The following is a 23,490-nucleotide window of genomic DNA, read 5'->3' as shown; positions in this document are numbered from 1 at the left end:
TGTACGAGAACCACGTGAGATCCCGTGACTGGTAGGTGTACGAGAACCCCGTGTTGTCCCTTCACTAGTAGGGGACCGTTCATAATTTATGGCTAGAGGGGGTGATGATGATTTTTATGGAGCAGCATATACAATGTGATGACTCCCCCTCCTAAAATGTATGTAGAAAGTAACTGACCCCCCCTGCATGTCATGTACAAAATCAATGACCCCCCTTCCCTTCCTATCAGTTTTAAGCATAATTTTTCATATTTTTATGTACAAAATGGGTGACACCCCCAACCCCTTAAAAGCATCATCATCCCCCTAGCCATAATTTATTAACGGTCCCTAGGTGTATGAGAGCCACGCATGGTCCCTTAGGTTGTACATACATTGAAGCCAGGTGTTGAATTATATCTTTGGATGAATATAAAGCTATGTTAGGACAAGTTTATCTTCTGCAGCAGTGACGGCGGCCTCGCCCACCGTGACAACTCAGCTAACTTCCCCAGCATCATCTTTTCACGATGCTTGTCTTCACGGTCAGTTTGCCTGCTCGAGCAGAATCTGCATCTCGACGTCATGGGTGTGTGATGGCGAGAGGGACTGCCCAGATGGAAGTGATGAGTCACGTGCCACGTGTCCCTCTGGTGCTTCCCCGTGCGGCATTGGTGAACTGGCCTGCACGGATGGCACGTGCTACAACAAGGAGTGGCACTGTGATGGTGAATTTGACTGCGTGGACAGGAGTGATGAACAGCCCGCATTGTGTCGTGAGTACTGCTGAGATATTGGTAATCTGTGAGTTCTGAGACTGTGCGTGATGGCCAGTTGGTATGGAGAAATATGTAAGAGATGTCCACAAGTATGAAGTAAGTTGTATATCATATCCACTTAGCATGATGTAATATGTAAATATACAGTTAGTAAGATATAACATGCGATATCCTCTTCGTATTAGGTATAAGTTGTAGGTGACATCCATCCAGTATGAAATAATATGTAGTTGATATCCTCTCGGTATTAAATATGATGTATGTGATATTCACTCAGTATGAAGCAATATGCAGGTGATATCCTCTTAGTATGAAGTAATATGTAAGTGATATCTACCTAATTATAATATGATGTAAGTTGTAAGTGATATCCACTTAGTATGAAATAATATGTATACTGGGCACAGAAAGAAACTGTGCATACAAAAATATAAAAATATAAATTTATCAAACCTGTGTAGACACATAAGGATTTAAACTCAGAGATTAGTGACATGTATCCAACATGCATTCACGTGCCACGTTCCGTGACGTCAGTGGGTTCGTCCTTGAGACGTGCAATACGTTGTTGCACGTGCATTCCGGGAAAGAGAAACACAGCAAATGAATGCCACGCAATACTGTCACTTTGGATAGCTCAACCCCTGCCCTTGCGTTCGTTCAAAAAATTAAACGGCTATTGAAACGCAGAGCATGCCAAGGCTCACGTCTGCACAACGTCATGAGGCCATTGGGATGGTCCGTGGGGGAATATCTCAACGACAAGTGGCTGCACATTTCCACTGGCACCGGAACACCATTTCTGCACTGGTGAGACGCTACCAGAACACAAATGAGGTCATTGATCGGCCACGTTCTGGACGTCCACGTGTAACAATGCCAAGACAGGACAGATGGATAAGGGTGACCCATCTTCGCCACAGGTTTCAGACTGCAGTGATGACTGCCCGAACCATCCCAGGACTTCGCCATATCCACCCCAACACAGTTCGACAACGTTTACGTCATCACGGACGTATTAATTCATAGATATTATTTGGGATGGGGGAAAGGGGAGGAACAATATCCAATTTAAGATAATATATACAGAAGTCAGTTTCTAAAACATTAACTACATTGTATACGAAGTGGTACCGTCAAATGAATTCGTTAAACATATGAATTTTAGATCCAACGCCTGCGTCGGGGCACCGCAAAATCTGCACCGGTGGCGACTTTCAGTGCGATGAAGACAAATGTATTGAACGTGAGAGAATCTGCGACAGACAGAAGAACTGTGTAGACGGGAGCGACGAGGATCCGTCTCTGTGTTCTCCCTGCCAGGCAGGGGACGTAGCGTGCAGGAATGGGTCATGTTACTCCGTCTTACTGAGGTGTGACGGTGACAATGACTGTGTAGACGGGAGCGACGAGGATCCGTCTCTGTGTTCTCCATGCCAGGCAGGGGACGTAGCGTGCAGGAATGGGTCATGTTACTCCGCCTTACTGAGGTGTGACGGTCACCATGACTGTGTAGACGGGAGCGACGAGGATCCTGACGTCTGCCCTGAGTCAGTTCAATCACCGCACCGTGAGCCTGAAGGTGAGTAAAAGTCATGTAACCTCCTCTACACTCTACATAGATCAAGGACTGTGCCCATGTGCCCCTCCCCATGTGCCCCTCCCCATGTGCAGTGCTTTCTATTTGAGACATTTTCTTGAAGGGGGTGGGGAGTGAAAGGGGGGTATTCTGGTAAATTTACCACCCGTTTTTTATTAGGAATGATGACAGTTTTTATGGATATACAACATCTTTTATTCTGTGAAAGGCGACGTTTCGACATTCATTCTATTGTCGTTGTCTAGCAAGTGGTGACAACGACATCAGAATCTATGTCGAGACGTCGCCTTTCACAGAATAAAAGATGTTGTATATCCATAAAAATTCACCACCTCAACGTCTAAAATGCTCATCAAAGTAGCCGTTTTTGATTATGAAATATGTGCAGTATCTTGCCGTCATTAATAGTGGAAACACGCCGTGTTGTGCAGTATCTTGCCGTCATTAATAGTGGAAACACGGCGTGTTGTGCAGTTTCACCACCGACGTTAATAGCCGGAGTCTTCGGGAAGCAAACGCTGTACATGGTTGACCTGTCGAACCACACCGTGAAAACAGTCGTGGCGACTTTCCAAACTGGACACGTTGGATACGGTGTCCTGGACGTGGATGTCGCCAACAGACACCTGTACTGGTCTGATGAGCAGGGGAGGAACATTTACACGTGAGTTACCTGTACTGGTCTGATGAGCAGGGGAGGAACATTTACACGTGAGTTACCTGTACTGGTCTGATGAGCAAGGAAGGAACATTTACACGTGAGTTACCTGTACTGGTCTGATGAGCGAGGGAGGAACATTTACACGTGAGTTACCTGTACTGGTCTGATGAGCAGGAAGGAACATTTACACGTGAGTTACCTGTACTGGTCTGATGAGCAAGGGAGGAACATTTACACGTGAGTTACCTGTACTGGTCTGACGTGAGTTACCTGTACTGGTACCTGATGAGCAGGGAGGAACATTTACACGTGAGTTACCTGTACTGGTCTGATGAGCAGGGGAGGAACATTTACACGTGAGTTACCTGTACTGGTCTGATGAGCAGGGGAGGAACATTTACACGTGAGTTACCTGTACTGGTCTGATGAGCAGGGGGAGGAACATTTACACGTGAGTTACCTGTACTGGTCTGATGAGCAGGGGAGGAACATTTACACGTGAGTTACCTGTACTGGTCTGATGAGCAGGGGAGGAACATTTACACGTGAGTTACCTGTACTGGTCTGATGAGCAAGGGAGGAACATTTACACGTGAGTTACCTGTACTGGTCTGATGAGCAAGGAAGGAACATTTACACGTGAACATTACTGGTCTGAGTTACCTGTACTGGTCTGATGAGCAGGGGGAGGAACATTTACACGTGAGTTACCTGTACTGGTCTGATGAGCAGGGGAGGAACATTTACACGTGAGTTACCTGTACTGGTCTGATGAGCAGGGGAGGAACATTTACACGTGAGTTACCTGTACTGGTCTGATGAGCAGGGGAGGAACATTTACACGTGAGTTACCTGTACTGGTCTGATGAGCAGGGGAGGAACATTTACACGTGAGTTACCTGTACTGGTCTGATGAGCAGGGAGGAACATTTACACGTGAGTTACCTGTACTGGTCTGATGAGCAGGGGGAGGAACATTTACTGTACTGGTCTGATGAGCGGGGAGTTACCTGTACTGGTCTGATGAGCAGGGGAGGAACATTTACACGTGAGTTACCTGTACTGGTCTGATGAGCAAGGAAGGAACATTTACAGGTGAGTTACCTGTACTGGTCTGATGAGCAAGGAAGGAACATTTACACGTGAGTTACCTGTACTGGTCTGATGAGCAAGGAAGGAACATTTACACGTGAGTTACCTGTACTGGTCTGATGAGCAAGGGAGGAACATTTACACGTGAGTTACCTGTACTGGTCTGATGAGCAAGGAAGGAACATTTACACGTGAGTTACCTGTACTGGTCTGATGAGCAAGGAAGGAACATTTACACGTGAGTTACCTGTACTGGTCTGATGAGCAGGGGAGGAACATTTACACGTGAGTTACCTGTACTGGTCTGATGAGCAAGGAAGGAACATTTACACGTGAGTTACCTGTACTGGTCTGATGAGCAAGGAAGGAACATTTACACGTGAGTTACCTGTACTGGTCTGATGATCAGGGGAGGAACATTTACACGTGAGTTACCTGTACTGGTCTGATGAGCAGGGGAGGAATATTTACACGTGAGTTACCTGTACTGGTCTGATGAGCAGGGGAGGAACATTTACACGTGAGTTACCTGTACTGGTCTGATGAGCAAGGAAGGAACATTTACACGTGAGTTACCTGTACTGGTCTGATGAGCAGGGGAGGAACATTTACACGTGAGTTACCTGTACTGGTCTGATGAGCGGGGGGAGGAACATTTACACGTGAGTTACCTGTACTGGTCTGATGAGCGGGGGGGGAGGAACATTTACACGCTAGTTACCTGTACTGGTCTGGTGAGCAGGGGAGGAACATTTACACGTGAGTTACCTGTACTGGTCTGATGAGCAGGGGAGGAACATTTACACGTGAGTTACCTGTACTGGTCTGATGAGCAAGGAAGGAACATTTACACGTGAGTTACCTGTACTGGTCTGATGAGCAGGGGAGGAACATTACACGTGAGTTACCTGTACTGGTCTGATGAGCAAGGAAGGAACATTTACACGTGAGTTTCCTGTACTGGTCTGATGAGCAAGGAAGGAACATTTACACGTGAGTTACCTGTACTGGTCTGATGATCAGGGGAGGAACATTTACACGTGAGTTACCTGTACTGGTCTGATGAGCGGGGGAGGAATATTTACACGCTAGTTACCTGTACTGGTCTGATGAGCAGGGGAGGAACATTTACACGTGAGTTACCTGTACTGGTCTGATGAGCAAGGAAGGAACATTTACACGTGAGTTACCTGTACTGGTCTGATGAGCAGGGGAGGAACATTTACATGTGAGTTACCTGTACTGGTCTGATGAGCGGGGGGAGGAACATTTACACGCTAGTTACCTGTACTGGTCTGATGAGCGGGGGGGAGGAACATTTACACGCTAGTTACCTGTACTGGTCTGGTGAGCAGGGGAGGAACATTTACACGTGAGTTACCTGTACTGGTCTGATGAGCAGGGAGGAACATTTACGTGGGTTACCTGTACTGGTCTGATGAGCAAGGAAGGAACATTTACACGTGAGTTTCCTGTACTGGTCTGATGAGCAAGGAAGGAACATTTACGTGAGTTACCTGTACTGGTCTGATGAGCAGGGAGGAACATTACGTGAGTTACCTGTACTGGTCTGATGAGCAAGGAAGGAACATTTACACGTGAGTTTCCTGTACTGGTCTGATGATCAGGGGAGGAACATTTACACGTGAGTTACCTGTACTGGTCTGATGAGCGGGGGAGGAACATTTACACGCTAGTTACCTGTACTGGTCTGATGAGCAGGGGAGGAACATTTACACGTGAGTTACCTGTACTGGTCTGATGAGCAAGGAAGGAACATTTACACGTGAGTTACCTGTACTGGTCTGATGAGCAGGGGAGGAACATTTACACGTGAGTTACCTGTACTGGTCTGATGGGCGGGGGAGGAACATTTACACGCTAGTTACCTGTACTGGTCTGATGAGCAGGGGAGGAACATTTACACGTGAGTTACCTGTACTGGTCTGATGAGCAGGGGAGGAACATTTACACGTGAGTTACCTGTACTGGTCTGATAAGCAAAGGAGGAACATTTACACGTGAGTTACCTGTGCTGGTCTGATGAGCAGGGGAGGAACATTTACACGCTAGTTACCTGTACTGGTCTGATAAGCAAAGGAGGAACATTTACACGTGAGTTACCTGTACTGGTCTGATGAGCAAGGGAGGAACATTTACACGTGAGAGAACCCCGAAGGGTCGGGAGACATTTTGTTTTGGGTTGCCTTTTGGGGGTTTGAGGATGTGCCTTTTTTTCAAGTTGTTGTTTTTTTTTCAATTTCTTTCTGTTTCCAACGATTTGGACTTTGTCTTTTTGAAGGGTAAGGTTCGTTTCCGGATCAAAATTCTGAGACTATTTGACGCATCTTCACCTAATTTGGTATACTGCCTCTCCATATCATGTAGATGTGCCTTTTGGGGGTTTGATCTTTTCTTTCAATTTTATTTTTTTCTGTTTCAATGGCAACAATTTTGGACTTGGTCTTTTTGAAGGGTAGGGTTTGTGTTCGGAGCTTAACTCTAAAACCATTTCACCCAGCTTCACCGAATTTTGTACACTTATTACCAATAGCAACTATTAGTAAGCTTAGAAGCATCAACCATATACATGTACTACTGTAATGAATCTAATGAATTGTTTGAGGTCTCAACGTTGAACTGGGGGAAGGGGGAGACATCTGTTTTTACGAGTGAAAACACTATCTAGTGTTTCCCAGTATCAGTAGGTGCCTGCACACGGACTGAATGATTCCCAATGTAAGAAAGGTGCCTACAAATAGAAAAGATGCCTACATATGAGTTGAATGTCTCCCAGTATCAGTAGGCACCTGCAGACGGAATGTTTCCCAGTGTAAGAAAGGCGCCTGGAGACGGGTTGAATGATTTCCCAGTGTGAGAAAGGTGCAGCAAAAGGGTTGATGTTTCCCAATATAAGAACAGTGCCCACACACGCGTTGAATGTTTTCCAGTATACAAGCGGTGCCTACAGATAGGTTACATTTTTCTTAGTATAGAAAAGGTGCCTACAGAAGGGTTTAATGATTCCCATTATCAGTATGTAGGCTTGAATGATTTCCCAGTCTGATCTTTACCTCTTATCCCCAAATCCATAGGTTCACAGTGAATGATTGCTGGTGGGTATGTATTGTTGGTTTCTTACCTTTAATTTATTGTTTAGTAGGAAAATATCTCTCTATATTGTCCCCTCATTTATCACCATGCCCTCGTAAAGGTCGTAAGAGCAGCATGTTCTTTGCTAAGTGTTCATATTTGTTGAATGTGGAGAGAATGTGGAATAACTAATTGGAAACGAGATCTGACTTGCAGAGGATACATCAGTGAAGAATATGATGTTGAGAACCCACGGCTAATCCTATCTCAACTGCACATTACCCACCTGAAACTCGACTGGATACACCAGAATCTATTCTGGGTACACGGCAAGGATGCTACGATCAGAGTTTTGTCCTTAGACACTATGTCACAAAGAACATTCAACATGAGCTACGAACAGATCGGTGGCATAGCTGTGGACCCAAGACAAGGGTAGGTATAGTTGTACTGTTGGTGGGTGTATGGACGTAAATGCTGGTTGTTGTGAGTGTTTGGATCAGGGTTAGATACAGGGTCTGATTTACTAGTCACAGATGTGAAATCTTGTGATTTTCAGCATGATCTGGTATGTGTCATCTTTGACTATGCCATTATCAATACTGGTCATAGGTCGTGGTACTTGGTATGTTACATGGGGTATGATCTAGCACCCATTCAGGTGCAGGCACCAAGCCAAAGGTCTACCCACATGGTCAGGGCAGCTGCTTCTGCAGGTCCATACCGTATATTTCCATTGAAAGCATACGACAAAAGCACCAAATCCGGATTCAACTCTGTCGCGATGGGGAATGGAACTTCCAAAGGTTAATGCACCCCTAAAGAAATTATCGAAATGCTTAGATATTGTCTGGTGTGCAAGTTTCTCATTTAATATAATCGTGTCACATCATCGATCTTGGAGTGGTTTTATTGGTGTGTTGTCAAGGGAGACAAGCCTGATGAAAGTAAAAGTCAGTCAGATTCCACTATTTGTAAACAACGACCAAACCCAGCGCGACACAATCTATTGTGGTCAATCTGATCTGACTAGATTCTCTAAAACTGAGCAAGTAAACTACCGGGCAAAAGAAACTTATCACCGACGGCCCAAAAATAGAAGCAAAGAGATGTTACATTTATGATGATTATTTTACAAACAGAAATCATTTTTCCAATAATTTGACTGACAATTCATTGTAATGTTGGTCTTGCATGTGTCGTAATTCATGAAGTCAAGGGGTCAAAGTTAAAAACTACACAAATCAAATTTATTCAAAAAGTGAATAAAGAGTCCCATAATGAGAGTGTGACCACCTTGGGCTTCAATAGACGCCAACACAGGTCTCTTCATTGACGTCGTCAGTCGGAGGATGTCAGCAGGAATCCTGTTCCATAGGTCCAAGAGAGTCTGTTCAAGTTCCTGTCATTTAGTGGAGGTGGTACATGCTGTCTTAGATGACGAGCAAGATGATCCCAGAGATGTTCAATTGGGTTCATGACTGGAGAACGCGCTGTCTAAATCTTGGGTTCATTACTGGAGAACGAGCTGTCTAAATCTTGGGTTCATGACTGGAGAACGCGCTGTCTAGATCTTGGGTTCCTGACTGGAGAACGAGCTGTCTAAATCTTGAGATCATGACTGGAGAATGTGCTGTCTAGATCTTGGGATCATGACTGGAGAACGCGCTGTGTAAATCTTGAGATCATGACTGGAGAGCGCGCTGTCTAAATCCTGGGTTCATGACTGGAGAACGAGCTGTCTAGATCTTGGGATCATGACTGGAGAAGCAGCTGTCTAAATCTTGAGATCATGACTGGAGAATCGCTGTCTAGATCTTGGGTCATGACTGGAGAGCAGCTGTCTAAATCTTGAGATCATGACTGGAGAATGTGCTGTCTAGATCTTGGGATCATGATGAGCAGCTGTCTAAATCTTGAGATCATGACTGGAGAAGCGCTGTCTAAATCCTGGGTTTCATGACTGAGCAGCTGTCTAGATCTTGGGATCATGACTGGAGAAGCAGCTGTCTAAATCTTGAGCTGTACTGGAGAGTGCTGCTGTCTAAATCCTGGAGGGTTCATGACTGGAGAAGCAGCTGTCTAGATCTTGGGATCATGACTGGAGACTGGAGAAGCGCTGTCTAGATCTTGGGATCATGACTGGAGAACGCGCTGTCTAAATCTTGAGATCATGACTGGAGAATGCGCTGTCTAGATCTTGGGATCATGACTGGAGAACGCGCTGTCTAAATCTTGAGATCATGACTGGAGAACGCTGTCTAAATCTTGAGATCATGACTGGAGAACGCGCTGTCTAAATCCTGGGTTCATGACTGAGAACGCTGTCTAGATCTTGGGATCATGACTGGAGAACGCCGCTGTCTAAATCTTGAGATCATGACTGGAGAATGCGCTGTCTAGATCTTGGGATCCTGACTGGAGAACGCGCTGTCTAAATCTTGAGATCATGACTGAAGAACGTGCTGTCTAAATCCTGGGTTCATGACTGGAGAACGCGCTGTCTAGATCTTGGGATCATGACTGGAGAACGCGCTGTCTAGATCTTGGGTTCATGACTGGAGAACGCGCTGTCTAGATCTTGGGATCATGACTGGAGAACGCGCTGTCTGAATACGTTGATGATAACGTTGTTAAAGTATTCTCGAACAATTCTGGCGGTGTTTCAGGTGGATGTACACACTTACATTAAGAACTGCTTCAGGTGGATGTACACACTTACATTAAGTATTGTTTCAGGTGGATGTACACACTTTCATTAAGTATTGTTTCAGGTGGATGTACACACTTACATTAAGTACTGCTTCAGGTGGATGTACACACTTACATTAAGTACTGTTTCAGGTGGATGTACACACTTTCATTAAGTATTGTTTCAGGTGGATGTACACACTTACATTAAGTACTGCTTCAGGTGGATGTACACACTTACATTAAGTACTGTTTCAGGTGGATGTACACACTTACATTAAGTACTGTTTGAGGTGGATGTACACACTTTCATTAAGTACTGTTTGAGGTGGATGTACACACTTTCATTAAGTATTGTTTGAGGTGGTTGTACAGACTTACATTAAGAACTGCTTCAGGTTAATGTACAGACTTACATTAAGTACTGTTTCAGGTGGATGTACACACTTTCATTAAGTATTGTTTGAGGTTGATGTACACACTTACATAAAGTACTGTTTCAGGTGGATGTACACACTTACATTAAGTACTGTTTGAGGTGGATGTACACACTTTCATTAAGTACTGTTTCAGGTGGATGTACACACTTTCATTAAGTATTGTTTCAGGTGGATGTACACACTTACATTAAGAACTGCTTCAGGTGGATGTACACACTTACATTAAGTACTGTTTCTGTCGGATGTACACACTTACATTAAGTACTGTTTGAGGTGGATGTACATTTAGAACACAGGTTAATTACATTAAGTACTGTTTCAGGTGGATGTACACATTTACATTACACATTAACTACTGTTTGAGGTGGTTGTACACACTTACATTAAGAACTGCTTCAGGTTAATATACAGACTTACATTAAGTACTGTTTGAGGTGGATGTACACACTTACATTAAGTACTGTTTCAGGTGGAAGTACACACTTACATTAAGTACTGTTTGAGGTGGTTGTACACACTTACATTAAGTACTGCTTCAGGTTGGAATGGATTTACATTAAGTACTGTTTCAGGTGGATGTACACACTTTCATTAAGTATTGTTTGAGGTGGATGTACACACTTACATTAAGTACTGTTTCAGGTGGATGTACACACTTTCATTAAGTATTGTTTCAGGTGGATGTACACACTTACATTTAGAACTGCTTCAGGTGGATGTACACACTTACATTACTGTTTCAGGTGGATGTACACACTTACATTACTGTTTGAGGTGGTTTACATTAAGAACTGCTTCAGGTTAATGTACACACTTACATTAAGTACTGTTTCAGGTGGATGTACACACTTACATTAAGGACTGTTTGAGGTGGATGTACACACTTTACATTAAGATCTGTTTCAGGTGGATGTACACACTTAAGTACATTGAGGTGGATGTACATTTACATTAAGTGCTGTGTCAGGTGGATGCACACACTTTCATTAAGTACTGTTTCAGGTGGTGGTACACACTTACATTATGATCTGTTTCAATTGGATGTACACACTTACATTAAGTACTGCTTCAGGTGGATGTACACACTTACATTAAGGACTGTTTCAGGTGGATGTACACACTAACATTAAGATCTGTTTGAGGTGGATGTACACACTTACATTAAGTACTTTTGCAGGTAGATGTACAGACTTACATTAAGTACTGTTTCAGGTGGATGTACACACTTACATTAAGTACTGCTTCAGGTGGATGTGCACACTTACATTAAGTACTGTTTTAGGTCTATGTACACACTTAAATTAAGAACTGTATCAGGTGGATGTACACACTTACATTAAGAACTGCTTCAGGTTAATGTACTGACTTACATTAAGTACCGTTTCAGGCAGATGTACACACTTTCATTAAGTGCTGTTTCAGGCAGATGTACACACTTACATTAAGTGCTGTTTCAGGTGGTTGTACTGGTCAGGTTGGGATACAGACGGCATCAAGGTTGAGCGCTGTGGCATGGACGGCAGTAACAGACAGATTCTAGCACTCGACAAGATGGTATGGCCACAGGGCATGCTCATTGGTATGTCCTGATTTGTTTGGATCTAACTGATCGTAATGCACCAACTATGTTCATGAATGTATTCAAATGGGAAACATAATCTTGTGAGGATCACTTTCGATATATCATGTTAGTCAAAAGAGTCATGTCAGCATGTGCACAATTCATTCAGCAGTGACTATTAAGATATTAGATTGACAACAATATGCTTAGGTACCAAATGCCCTGCAGTATTGCAGTGTTGCAGTGTTGGGGTAAATGCCAAAAAGTCCACCGTGCTTCGTCAGAACACGCCAAGTGACAAATGAAGATCAACATACGTCCTGGATGAGCAACTGGCGCACAGCATGCCACCTAGGTTGGGAAGTGAAGAATAACATACCACATGGGTGGGGAAGTGAAGAATAACATACCATATGGGTGGGGAAGTGAAGAATAACATACCATATGGGTGGGGAAGTGAAGAATAACATACCATATGGGTGGGGAAGTGAAGAATAACATACCATATGGGTGGGGAAGTGAAGAATAACATACCATATGGGTGGGGAAGTGAAGAATAACATACCATATGGGTGGGGAAGTGAAGAATAACATACCATATGGGTGGGGAAGTGAAGAATAACATACCATATGGGTGGGGAAGTGAAGAATAACATACCACCATGGGTGGGGAAGTGAAGAATAACATACCATATGGGTGGGGAAGTGAAGAATAACATACCACATGGGTGGGGAAGTGAAGAATAACATACCACATGGGTGGGGAAGTGAAGAATAACATACCATATGGGTGAAGGGGAAGTGAAGAATAACATACCATATGGTGGGGAAGTGAAGAATAACATACCATATGGGTGGAGAAGTGAAGAATAACATACTATATGGGTGGGGAAGTGAAGAATAACATACCACATGGGTGGGGAAGTGAAGAATAACATACCACCATATGGGTGGGGAAGTGAAGAATAACATACCATATGGGTGGGGAAGTGAAGAATAACATACCATATGGGTGGGGAAGTGAAGAATAACATACCATATGGGTGGGGAAGTGAAGAATAACATACCATATGGGTGGGGAAGTGAAGAATAACATACCATATGGGTGGGGAAGTGAAGAATAACATACCATATGGGTGGGGAAGTGAAGAATAACATACCTATATGGGTGGGGAAGTGAAGAATAACATACCATATGGGTGGGGAAGTGAAGAATAACATACCACATGGGTGGGGAAGTGAAGAATAACATACCATATGGGTGGGGAAGTGAATAACATACCATATGGGTGGGGAAGTGAAGAATAACATACCATACGGGTTACTGACTGACTGAAGAATAACATACCATATGGGTGGGGAAGTGAAGAATAGCATACCATACATGGGTGGGGAAGTGAAGAATAACATACCATATTGGTGGGGAAGTGAAGAAGTAACCATACATACCATATGGGTGGGAAGTAAAAGAATAACATACCATGTGGGTGGGGAAGTGAAGAATAACATACCACCATATGGGTGGGGAAGTGAAGAATAACATACCACATGGGTGGGAAGTGAAGAATAACATACCACATGGGTGGGGAAGTGAAGAATAACATACCATATGGGTGGGGAAGTGAAGAATAACATACCATAATACCATATGGGTGGGGAAGTGAAGAATAACATACCATATGGGTGGGGAAGTGAAGAATAACATACCACCTGGGTGGGGAAGTGAAGAATAACATACCATACCATATGGGTGGGGGGAGTGAAGAATAACATACCACTTGGGTGGGGAAGTGAAGAATAACATACCATGTGGGTGGGGAAGTGAAGAATAACATACCATGTGGGTGGGGAAGTGAACAATAACATACCATGTGGGTGGGGAAGTGAAGAATAGCATACCACATGGGTGGGGAAGTGAAGAATAACATACCATATGGTCTGGGGAAGTGAATAACATACCATATGGGTGGGGAAGTGAAGAATAACATACCATACGGGTTACTGACTGACTGAAGAATAACATACCATACGGGTGGGGAAGTGGAGAATAGCATACCATACGGGAGGGGAAGTGAAGAATAACATACCATATTGGTGGGGAAGTGAAGAGTAGCATACCATACGGGTGGGGAAGTGAAGAATAACATACCATGTGGGTGGGGAAGTGAAGAATAACATACCACATGGGTGGGGAAGTGAAGAATAATATACCACATGGGTGGGGAAGTGAAGAATAACATACCACATGGGAGGGAAGTGAAGAATAACATACCATATGGGTGGGGAAGTGAAGAATAACATACCATGTGGGTGGGGAAGTGAAGAATAACATACCATATGGGTGGGGAAGTGAAGAATAACATACCATGTGGGTGGGGAAGTGAAGAATAATATACCACCTGGGTGGGGAAGTGAAGAATAACTTACCACGTGGGTGGGGAAGTGAAGAATAACATACCACCTGGGTGGGCTAGTGCTTTACATATCACATGTGGCAAGTCTCAAATTGAGTTTTGCATACGTTCGTTTGTTATGGCTAACGGTAACATATTGATACCGTGATAACTATAGGGTGTTGCGGTAGTTTATGTCCATGTGTATATACATAAAACTCCCGCGCCTCAGTTTCTGAAAGGAACACCCATATCACGCGCAGCGTAGGTTTCGCATAAAACATGCTTGTCACATGCGGACTTGGTTCTCTGAACACATTTGACGCCCGGACCAGGTGCTATGTATAACACCTGCATAACCAGCTTTTTAAAGGAAATGTGTAATATTTAGTCCAGTAAGAGTGTAGAACACTGCGGACCAGGCTCTATATATTACACTAGTATTACACGAGATGATGACGGTCTCCAACAGGCAATAGTCGCCCCGCATGTCATGTCCATCAGCTCTGACTGTGATGCCACTGATGAGACGCTCCCATCCGCACCTGGCTATTCCCGTTGCTGTCGTTCGCCCCTCCGCGCCAACTGTCAGCAATCAGGTTTATAATGATGATAGTTTGTTAAAGGTCACATGCAACCAAAAAATCAAACATAATTAAAACACAATATTGCTGGTTATGAAAAAACATATAAACAAAATTATAAGCGTACAATCGCAAATCAAAAGTGCAATATTTTGTACTTGGGTTTACTTCCCAAGAAACAAAGCAGCCGGGATACCGAACCCAGTCAGTGCGGGTGGGTGTGCACTCGAGTGTAACGGCTGGTTCATTTGCAGATGCCTTCACGGCTCATTGTGTGTGTATATATATAGAGATGTTGGGTTTTGTAAATACATGCTCATTTTTTGTGTATAACATTTTGCAATCAACAGACATCATAACATGTCATGTGTTCAAGTATCACACCTGCCTGTCTGTGTAATTACATAATGTGACAGAGACCGAACTCGGGCCATAAATCAATGCATTTTGTTTATGGTGTATTGCCTGATTGGGTTAAGTTCAAATTGCATGTGGTCAGTGATAACAGCTGTGTATTGAATATTGTCATTAGCAGACAGGCAGGCAGACACACAGGTGTCAATAAAACAAGACATTGAGTTTTGTCTGTGACAACGACATATCTATATCACAGTTAGAAATTCTGTCAATGCTAAATAATGACATTGCTTTTAAGTATCGAACTGAGAAAGTGATTCGGTAAGAAGAACGTGTGATGAAATAGACAAATGAAATTATATAAACAGTTAATTTACTGTCATAACATATAAAAAGCTCGCGCCTGTGAGATATCAACAAAACATTAGAAAAATAGCTCACACCAAAGCCTTCACCGAGTATTCACCGGACAACCCGCTTCCAAGCTCCGCGAACCTACTTCACTGCGCACGTGCTATGAGCGCAGCCCAGCTGTTGAAACCCGTTTTCCCCGGAAAAGTCGGGGGAAAATTAGTGAAACGTTTGAACTCTGATTTCGCGCGTTTTTTTTCATCGCGTTATTTTTCAACTTTATAAGTTGAATTTGCATTTTTGATGATTTGTTTCGGTAAGTCCATACCGAAAGGTATCAGAATCTGCAAAGTTGTATTTTACGTTGCATGTGACCTTTAAGCAACTTTTTCTGTGATGCATGACAATTTCTAATAGATGAAAAGGTGTTTGGGTGTAGGTTATTCATGAACATCTTGCCTCATAACATTTATTAACTACCTTTCTAAACTGATATACTTAGTAATTCATGGGGACACTTTCCAGACAAACAGACTGTAGGTACGATATGAAACTCTTGTTTAACATGGAGACTATGACCAAAATTTGTTGAGCAAAGTTTCTGAAACCTTTTGTTTTAAACTTGTTCCCAGATTTTACAAGAGATCGAATTTATCTTGAGGACGCTTGGCCAGACCGAGTGACCACCTGCAACCTGGACGGCAGCAACTTCGTCACTGTCTTTCATGCACAACGAACTAAAGGGGGTGCTGGCATAACGGCCATTCAGCTGTACAGGGTAGGGTCGCCGACGAAGAAAGCACGTACACAGAGGACTGATATACCACTACACAGAGGACTGATATACCACTACACAGAGGACTGATATACCACTACACAGAGGACTGATATACCACTACATAGAGGACTGATATACCACTACACAGAGGACTGATATACCACTACACAGAGGACTGATATACCACTACACAGAAGACTGATATACACTACTACACACTAGACTGTTATACCACTACACACTAGACTGATATACAACTACACTGATATACCGCTACACACTGGACTGATATACCACTACACACTGGACTGATATACCACTACACACTAGACTGATATACCACTACACACAGGACTGATATACCACTTCACACTGGACTGATACACCACTACACACTGGACTGATACACCACTACACACTGGACTGATACACCACTACACACTGGACTGATACACCACTACACACTGGACTGATACACCCCTACATACAGAACTGATACACCACTACACACTGGACTGATACACCACTACACACAGGACTGATACACCACTACACACTGGACTGATACACCACCACACACTGGACTGATACACCACCACACACTGGACTGATACACCACCACACACTGGACTGATACACCACCACACACTGGACTGATACACCACCACACACTGGACTGATACACCACCACACACTGGACTGATACACCACTACACATATACAGAAATATGCAATGTGAACTTCACGCTCACACTATAGACACGTGACAACAACACGTGTCTTCTTGGGCATGAAAACATGGCGGAAAACGCCAACCTGAAGTAGTATCCGTTGCTCAAGGAACGCTTATCCTATGTACTTGAATATTAAATCATGTGTTCGTTGTGGTGATGATCTCACTGATTTTTTCGACTGTCCCATGGGAGTTCGGCAAGGGTGTATTTTAAGCCCTGTATTGTTTTCCTTCTTTATAAGCGAACTGTATTATGATATTTCTAATGCAGGTAAACATGGTGTGCAAATGTTTCCAGATATGATTGAAATTTTTATCCTCCTTTTTGCCGATGATGTAATTTTAGTGTCAGATACTATCGTCGGTCTACAAAACCAACTGAATATTTTGGAACGTTATACAAATGAATGGAAATTATTTGTTAATTTTTGAAAAACAAACATAGTTATCTTTAGAAGAGGTGGGCCTGTCGCCTCTAAAGAAAAAATGGTTCTTGAGTGGCAAAATGTATCTATTGTTAATCAGTATACCTACCTCGGGCTATTGTTTTCCCATACCATGAACTTTAAAAAGAGTGTTATAGACCTGACATCACGAGCTAAGAAGGCTCTTATTAACGTTATGTCCGTTTCCCAGAATTTTGGAATTTTAACCCCGAAAATATATTTTAAATTGTTTGATGCACAAATCCAACCGAATATGCTTTATGGGTCTGAAATTTGGGGATATCAACGTCATGAATGTCTAGAGAAACTACACCTTTTAGCATGTAAAAGGTTTTTAAATGTAGCGCAAGCAGCACCAACTTGTATGGTTTATGGAGAATGGTAGATATCCGATATATATAAATTCACAAATCAGATGTTTAAAATATTGGTTAAAGATCCTTGGAATGCACGAACAAAGAATCCCCAAACTAGCTTATAACATGCTTGTACATTTAGATGATAGGGGTAAGACAACATGGGCGTCTCATATTAGAACTCTTTTATTTTCACATGGCTTTGGATTTGTGTGGCTAAATCAAACAGTTGGTAATATCAATCTATTTCTTAAGCAATTTCGAGAACAATCTGTTAACATGTATTATCAAGAATGGCATTCCTGTCTAGACAACAGTTCAAGATACCAGTTGTACAGATCACATAAGAGCTTAATTCAACCAGAACTATATCTATCTGTATTGACATCTAGAAATACAAGACGCACACTTGTCAATTTTCGATTGGGCTTGTTAGACTTATCAGTAAATAAGGGCAGACGATTTTCAATAGAGAGACGTTTAAGGATATGTCCATTATGTAACTCGGCTATAGAAGATGAAATTCACTTCGCTTTTGTATGCCCACATTATGCTGATTTAAGAAAAAAATATATCCCAAATAATTACCTGTTAAAATATCCTAAATCTGCTTTTGCTTCCATTCTATCTTCCAAAAATGAAAATGTAATACGTAATCTTGCGCTTTATGTAAAACATGCTGTTTTCCTTAGAAGCAATATCTTATCTGAACTGTAATTTCTTTGTAAAACTACACACATGGACTGTATATGTACTTGTACTATATGGGCCGGAGGCCTTAAGTACGATAAATATCTTTGACTTTGACTTGACTTGACTGATACACCACCACACACTGGACTGATACACCACCACACACTGGACTGATACACCACCACACACTGGACTGATACACCACCACACACTGGACTATACACCACTACACATATACAGAAATATGCAATGTGAACTTCACGCTCACACTATAGACACGTGACAACAACACGTGTCTTCTTGGGCATGAAAACATGGCGGAAAACGCCAACCTGAAGTAGTATCCGTTGCTCAAGGAACGCTTATCCAAGTTCTTACAGGGTCTGGGTTTGATTCATAAGCTGTCGCGCTGGTCTCACCATCACATCGCAAAAGTGTTTGATACGTTTTGTGAGTTGGGAACGGGAAGGCCAGTCCATGACATCAACACTGGCGTTGCGTGAGAATGTGCGCGTCCGAAGCCAGAGTGTGGACCCATCATAAACGTTGACCACGATGAAATTGCGCCAGAATAGGTAATGCGTCGCATACATGCGGTGCGTAGTCGATGATCTGAGCGGACGCTACCTTAAACAACTGTTTGGTTGTGTAGGTTATAATCACAAACCTGATGTAGAGATTACTTAATTTGATTTGTACTCCATCTGGGCGTGAAGTCACACTCCGGTTGCAAGGCCATGCTCATTGTCGTGTGTATGGCACAACAAACGTATTACTCCCCTCACAATTATTGCCAATTAGGGGATGTCAAGTTTCTAATGTTGTTGAGTATACAATCAGAGTCAGACATGTCTAACAAACTCAACGGCAACCATAACATACACTGGTATGCCAAGGACAACAAGTTATGTCCAGACTCCCATGTGCGGTAATGTACATGGTATAACCACACGTGTAGATCATCGCTATGCATTTGTCAATACACCACCCCGTGTGCTGTCACTCTGTCCAGTTGTACCTCCCTTTCACATTCTGTGCCTGACATGTAAACATGAATGTGTCTTGCCCACAGGATCGGTTGTACTTAGTGAACCCTGTCACCAATCAGCTGCAGCGCTTTGATCTGAATCAGACAGACGGAATAACGGTCCCGATCCCTGATGGCGACAGACTTGTCGGACTAGCTGTGCTCGCTTCAGACATACAGCCGAGAGGTACACAATTCCGAGCCAGTTCCAGAACTATACCTAGAAAAGTAGTACCAACCATGTCCACTCATCTGAACTATACACCCAGAAAAGTAGTACCAACATGTCCACTCATCTGAACTATACACCTAGAAAAGTAGTACCAACCATGTCCACTCATCTGAACTATACTTCCCATCAAAAGTTTAGACTCACTTAAAACACTCACTATATATTATGTATACATATACATGGTTATATCGAAGATAGATTTCTCCACTAACTTGGGGGAACCAACTGCAAACCTTATGCAGATGAACTGCACGAGGATCATGCATCAAATTGCTGAAAAACGTGCAAATATCGTGCATGTGAACAGCTGCGTTTTTGGTGTAAAGTTTTGTTGATTTTTATCATTTATTGAACTCATGACAATAAACTTTTCAACGTTATGAGTTTGTTTTACAATACATCAGTTGTAAACAGTACCTTTTAAACAATATGGAATATTTTGCAAAATGTAGTTTAGAACAGTTGCCTGAAGTAAGTGGCTATATTTACACTAGTGAGTCTAAACTCTAGTGAGTGATAGGAAGTATATATACCTAGAAAAGTAGTACCAAGATGTCTGAACTATACACCCGTTTACATGTCACCAAGTAGATGTCTGTCCATAAGAGTCACAATACGGTTACATGTCACCAAGTAGATGTCTGTCCATAAGAGTCACCATACGGTTACATGTCACCAAGTAGATGTCTGTCCATAAGAGTCACCGCCCGTTTACATGTAACCAAGTAGATGTCTGTCCATAAGGGTCACCGCCCGTTTACATGTCACCAAGTAGATGTCTGTCCATAAGAGTCACCGCCCGGTTAAATGTCACCAAGTAGATGTCTGTCCATAAGGGTCACCGCCCGTTTACATGTCACCAAGTAGATGTCTGTCCATAAGGGTCACCGCCCGTTTACATGTCACCAAGTAGATGTCTGTCCATAAGAGTCACCGCCCGTTTACATGTCACCAAGTAGATGTCTGTCCATAAGAGTCACCGCCCGTTTACATGTCACCAAGCAGATGTCTGTCCATAAGGGTCACCGCCCGTTTACATGTCACCAAGTAGATGTCTGTCCATAAGAGTCACCGCCCGTTTACATGTCACCAAGTAGATGTCTGTCCATAAGAGTCACCACCCGGTTAAATGTCACCAAGTAGATGTCTGTCCATAAGAGTCACCACCCAGTTACATGTCACAAAGTAGATGTCTGTCCATAAGAGTCACCGCCCGATTAAATGTCACCAAGTAGATGTCTGTCCATAAGAGTCACCACCCGGTTACATGTCACAAAGTAGATGTCCGTCCATAAGAGTCACCACCCGGTTACATGTCACCAAGTAGATGTCCGTCCATAAGAGTCACCACCCGGTTACATGTCACCAAGTAGATGTCTGTCCATAAGAGTCACCGCCCAGTTACATGTCACAAAGTAGATGTCTGTCCATAAGAGTCACCGCCCGGTTACATGTCACCAAGTAGATGTCTGTCCATAAGAGTCACCACCCGGTTACATGTCACAAAGTAGATGTCTGTCCATAAGAGTCACCGCCCGGTTAAATGTCACCAAGTAAATGTGTGTTTTTGGTGTGTCACCTCGCAATAATCTATCACTGATTAGTTTCCAGTCGCTGTGGTTCGATCAATGGTGGATGTGAGATTTGTCTGCCAACGCCGTCTGGGTTCAATACTACTCTTGGCTTCAAATGCGCATGCCCAGATCATCTGTATTTACAAAAGGATGGCAGGACATGCGGTGACACGGGTAAGCCGGAAAGAAGAGACGATGACAGCCAAGAGCAGTTATTGTTTGTAGTTCTTGAATGGGTTATCGTCTGGTTGATGAAACTCTGCAGCTTAATTCGTGTCACGTAACATCAGCATTTTGATTTGTGTTTTCTCTATATCTCGGTTATTTTGCACTCAGTTTTACACAGAAAACTACGCCCAATGGAAAACATTGCATGATTAAATATAAAGGCAGAGGCCATTTTAGAAGACCCAAATACATCTTCAACTTACGTCAAAGGTCCATGAACAAATACTGATTCTATGAAATGAGATGCCTTAACACCGCTTGATCACTTCCACTTCCTTTCACTAGAACGGTTTCAGAAGGACAAAGAATCGTAATTATTATTACATGTACATAAAACATAAAGTGTAGATGATAAGGCATCATTATTTCAAATAGCAACAGTGTCACAATGATGTAGACAGTGTCACCAGGATGTAGACACGGTGTCACTAGGGTGTAGACAGTGTCACTAGGGTGTAGACAGTGTCACTAGGGTGTAGACAGTGTCACCAGGATGTAGACAGTGTCACTAGGATGTAGACAGTGCTTCTGCAGTGTTCACTTTCCACAGATCCCGACCCCCCTGTGTGTTCGGATGGCTTCCGACTGGACATGGTCACGTGTGTGGATGTGGACGAGTGCTCGGTGTTCCCACCGCCATGTTCCCAGACCTGTGTGAACACCCCTGGAAGTTATCGGTGTTCATGTACCTACGGGTATACTCTCGTGAACGGAACCACGTGTAGAGTACAAGGTGAGCAGTTATAAATATAGATAGATCAAAGACGTCAATATACGTCTTTGGATAGATATAAAAGTCATACATATCTACAGATAGCACAGTCCTATATATACAGATGATACTCATGTAGGTCTACAGATAACTCATGTACAGTCCTAGATACAGATGATAAAGTCATGTAGGTCTACAAAAATATGTTCTCGTAGATAGGACAATCTGATGGCTGTATCGATGTTACAGTAAGACAGATGTACATGTATTGTAGTCCTATAGTTGTACAGATGATATAGTCCTATAGCTGTACAGATGATATAGTCCTATAGCTGTACAGATGATATAGTCCTATAGTTGTACAGATGATATAGACCTATAGTTGTACAGATGATATAGTCCTATAGCTGTACAGATGACATAGACCCATAGTTGTACAGATGATATAGTCCTATGGCTGTACAGATGATATAGTCCTATAGCTGTACAGATGACATAGACCCATAGTTGTACAGATGATATAGTCCTATAGCTGTACAGATGATATAGTCCTATAGTTGTACAGATGATATAGTCCTATAGTTGTACAGATGATATAGTCCTATAGTTGTACAGATGATATAGTCCTATAGTTGTACAGATGATATAGTCCTATAGTTGTACAGATGATATAGTCCTATAGTTGTACAGATGATATAGTCCTATAGTTGTACAGATGATATAGTCCTATACTTGTACAGATGACATAGTCCTTTAGTTGTACAGATGATATAGTCCTATAGTTGTACAGATTATATAGTCCTATAGTTGTACAGATGACATAGTCCTTTAGTTGTAAAGATGACATAGTCCTATAGTTGTACAGATGACATAGTCCTATAGTTGTAAAGATGACATAGTCCTTTAGTTGTAAAGATGACATAGTCCTTTAGTTGTAAAGATGATATAGTCCTATAGTTGTACAGATGACAGTCCTTTAGTTGTACAGATGACAGTGCTTTATTTGTACAGATGATATAGTCCTATAGTTGTACAGATGATATAGTCCTATAGATGTACAGATGACATAGTTCTATAGTTGTACAGATGATATAGTCCTATAGTTGTACAGATGACATAGTCCTATAGTT

General features: G+C 42.7%; 1 protein-coding gene across 2 annotated transcripts in view; it reads left to right on the top strand.

Annotated features, from left to right (window-relative positions):
• The window catches only part of LOC124279901 (low-density lipoprotein receptor-like), a 74,025-nt gene that overhangs the window by 16,948 nt on the left and 33,587 nt on the right, over positions 1-23,490 (top strand). For both annotated transcript variants that reach the window (XM_046715782.1, XM_046715781.1), the window contains exons 8-16: positions 447-755; positions 1,927-2,340; positions 2,833-3,022; positions 7,421-7,639; positions 11,793-11,914; positions 16,214-16,359; positions 19,660-19,801; positions 21,451-21,594; positions 22,199-22,381. In XM_046715782.1, the coding sequence (XP_046571738.1) occupies positions 447-755; positions 1,927-2,340; positions 2,833-3,022; positions 7,421-7,639; positions 11,793-11,914; positions 16,214-16,359; positions 19,660-19,801; positions 21,451-21,594; positions 22,199-22,381 (1,869 nt within the window). The remainder of the gene's footprint in view (positions 1-446; positions 756-1,926; positions 2,341-2,832; positions 3,023-7,420; positions 7,640-11,792; positions 11,915-16,213; positions 16,360-19,659; positions 19,802-21,450; positions 21,595-22,198; positions 22,382-23,490) is intronic.

This window comes from Haliotis rubra, unplaced genomic scaffold (assembly GCF_003918875.1).
Source record: "Haliotis rubra isolate DU_JTF1 unplaced genomic scaffold, ASM391887v1 Scf258, whole genome shotgun sequence".
Classification (NCBI taxonomy): domain Eukaryota; kingdom Metazoa; phylum Mollusca; class Gastropoda; order Lepetellida; family Haliotidae; genus Haliotis; species Haliotis rubra.
Note: the sequence above shows the minus strand (reverse complement) of the source record. Positions and strands in the feature narration are given on the sequence as shown.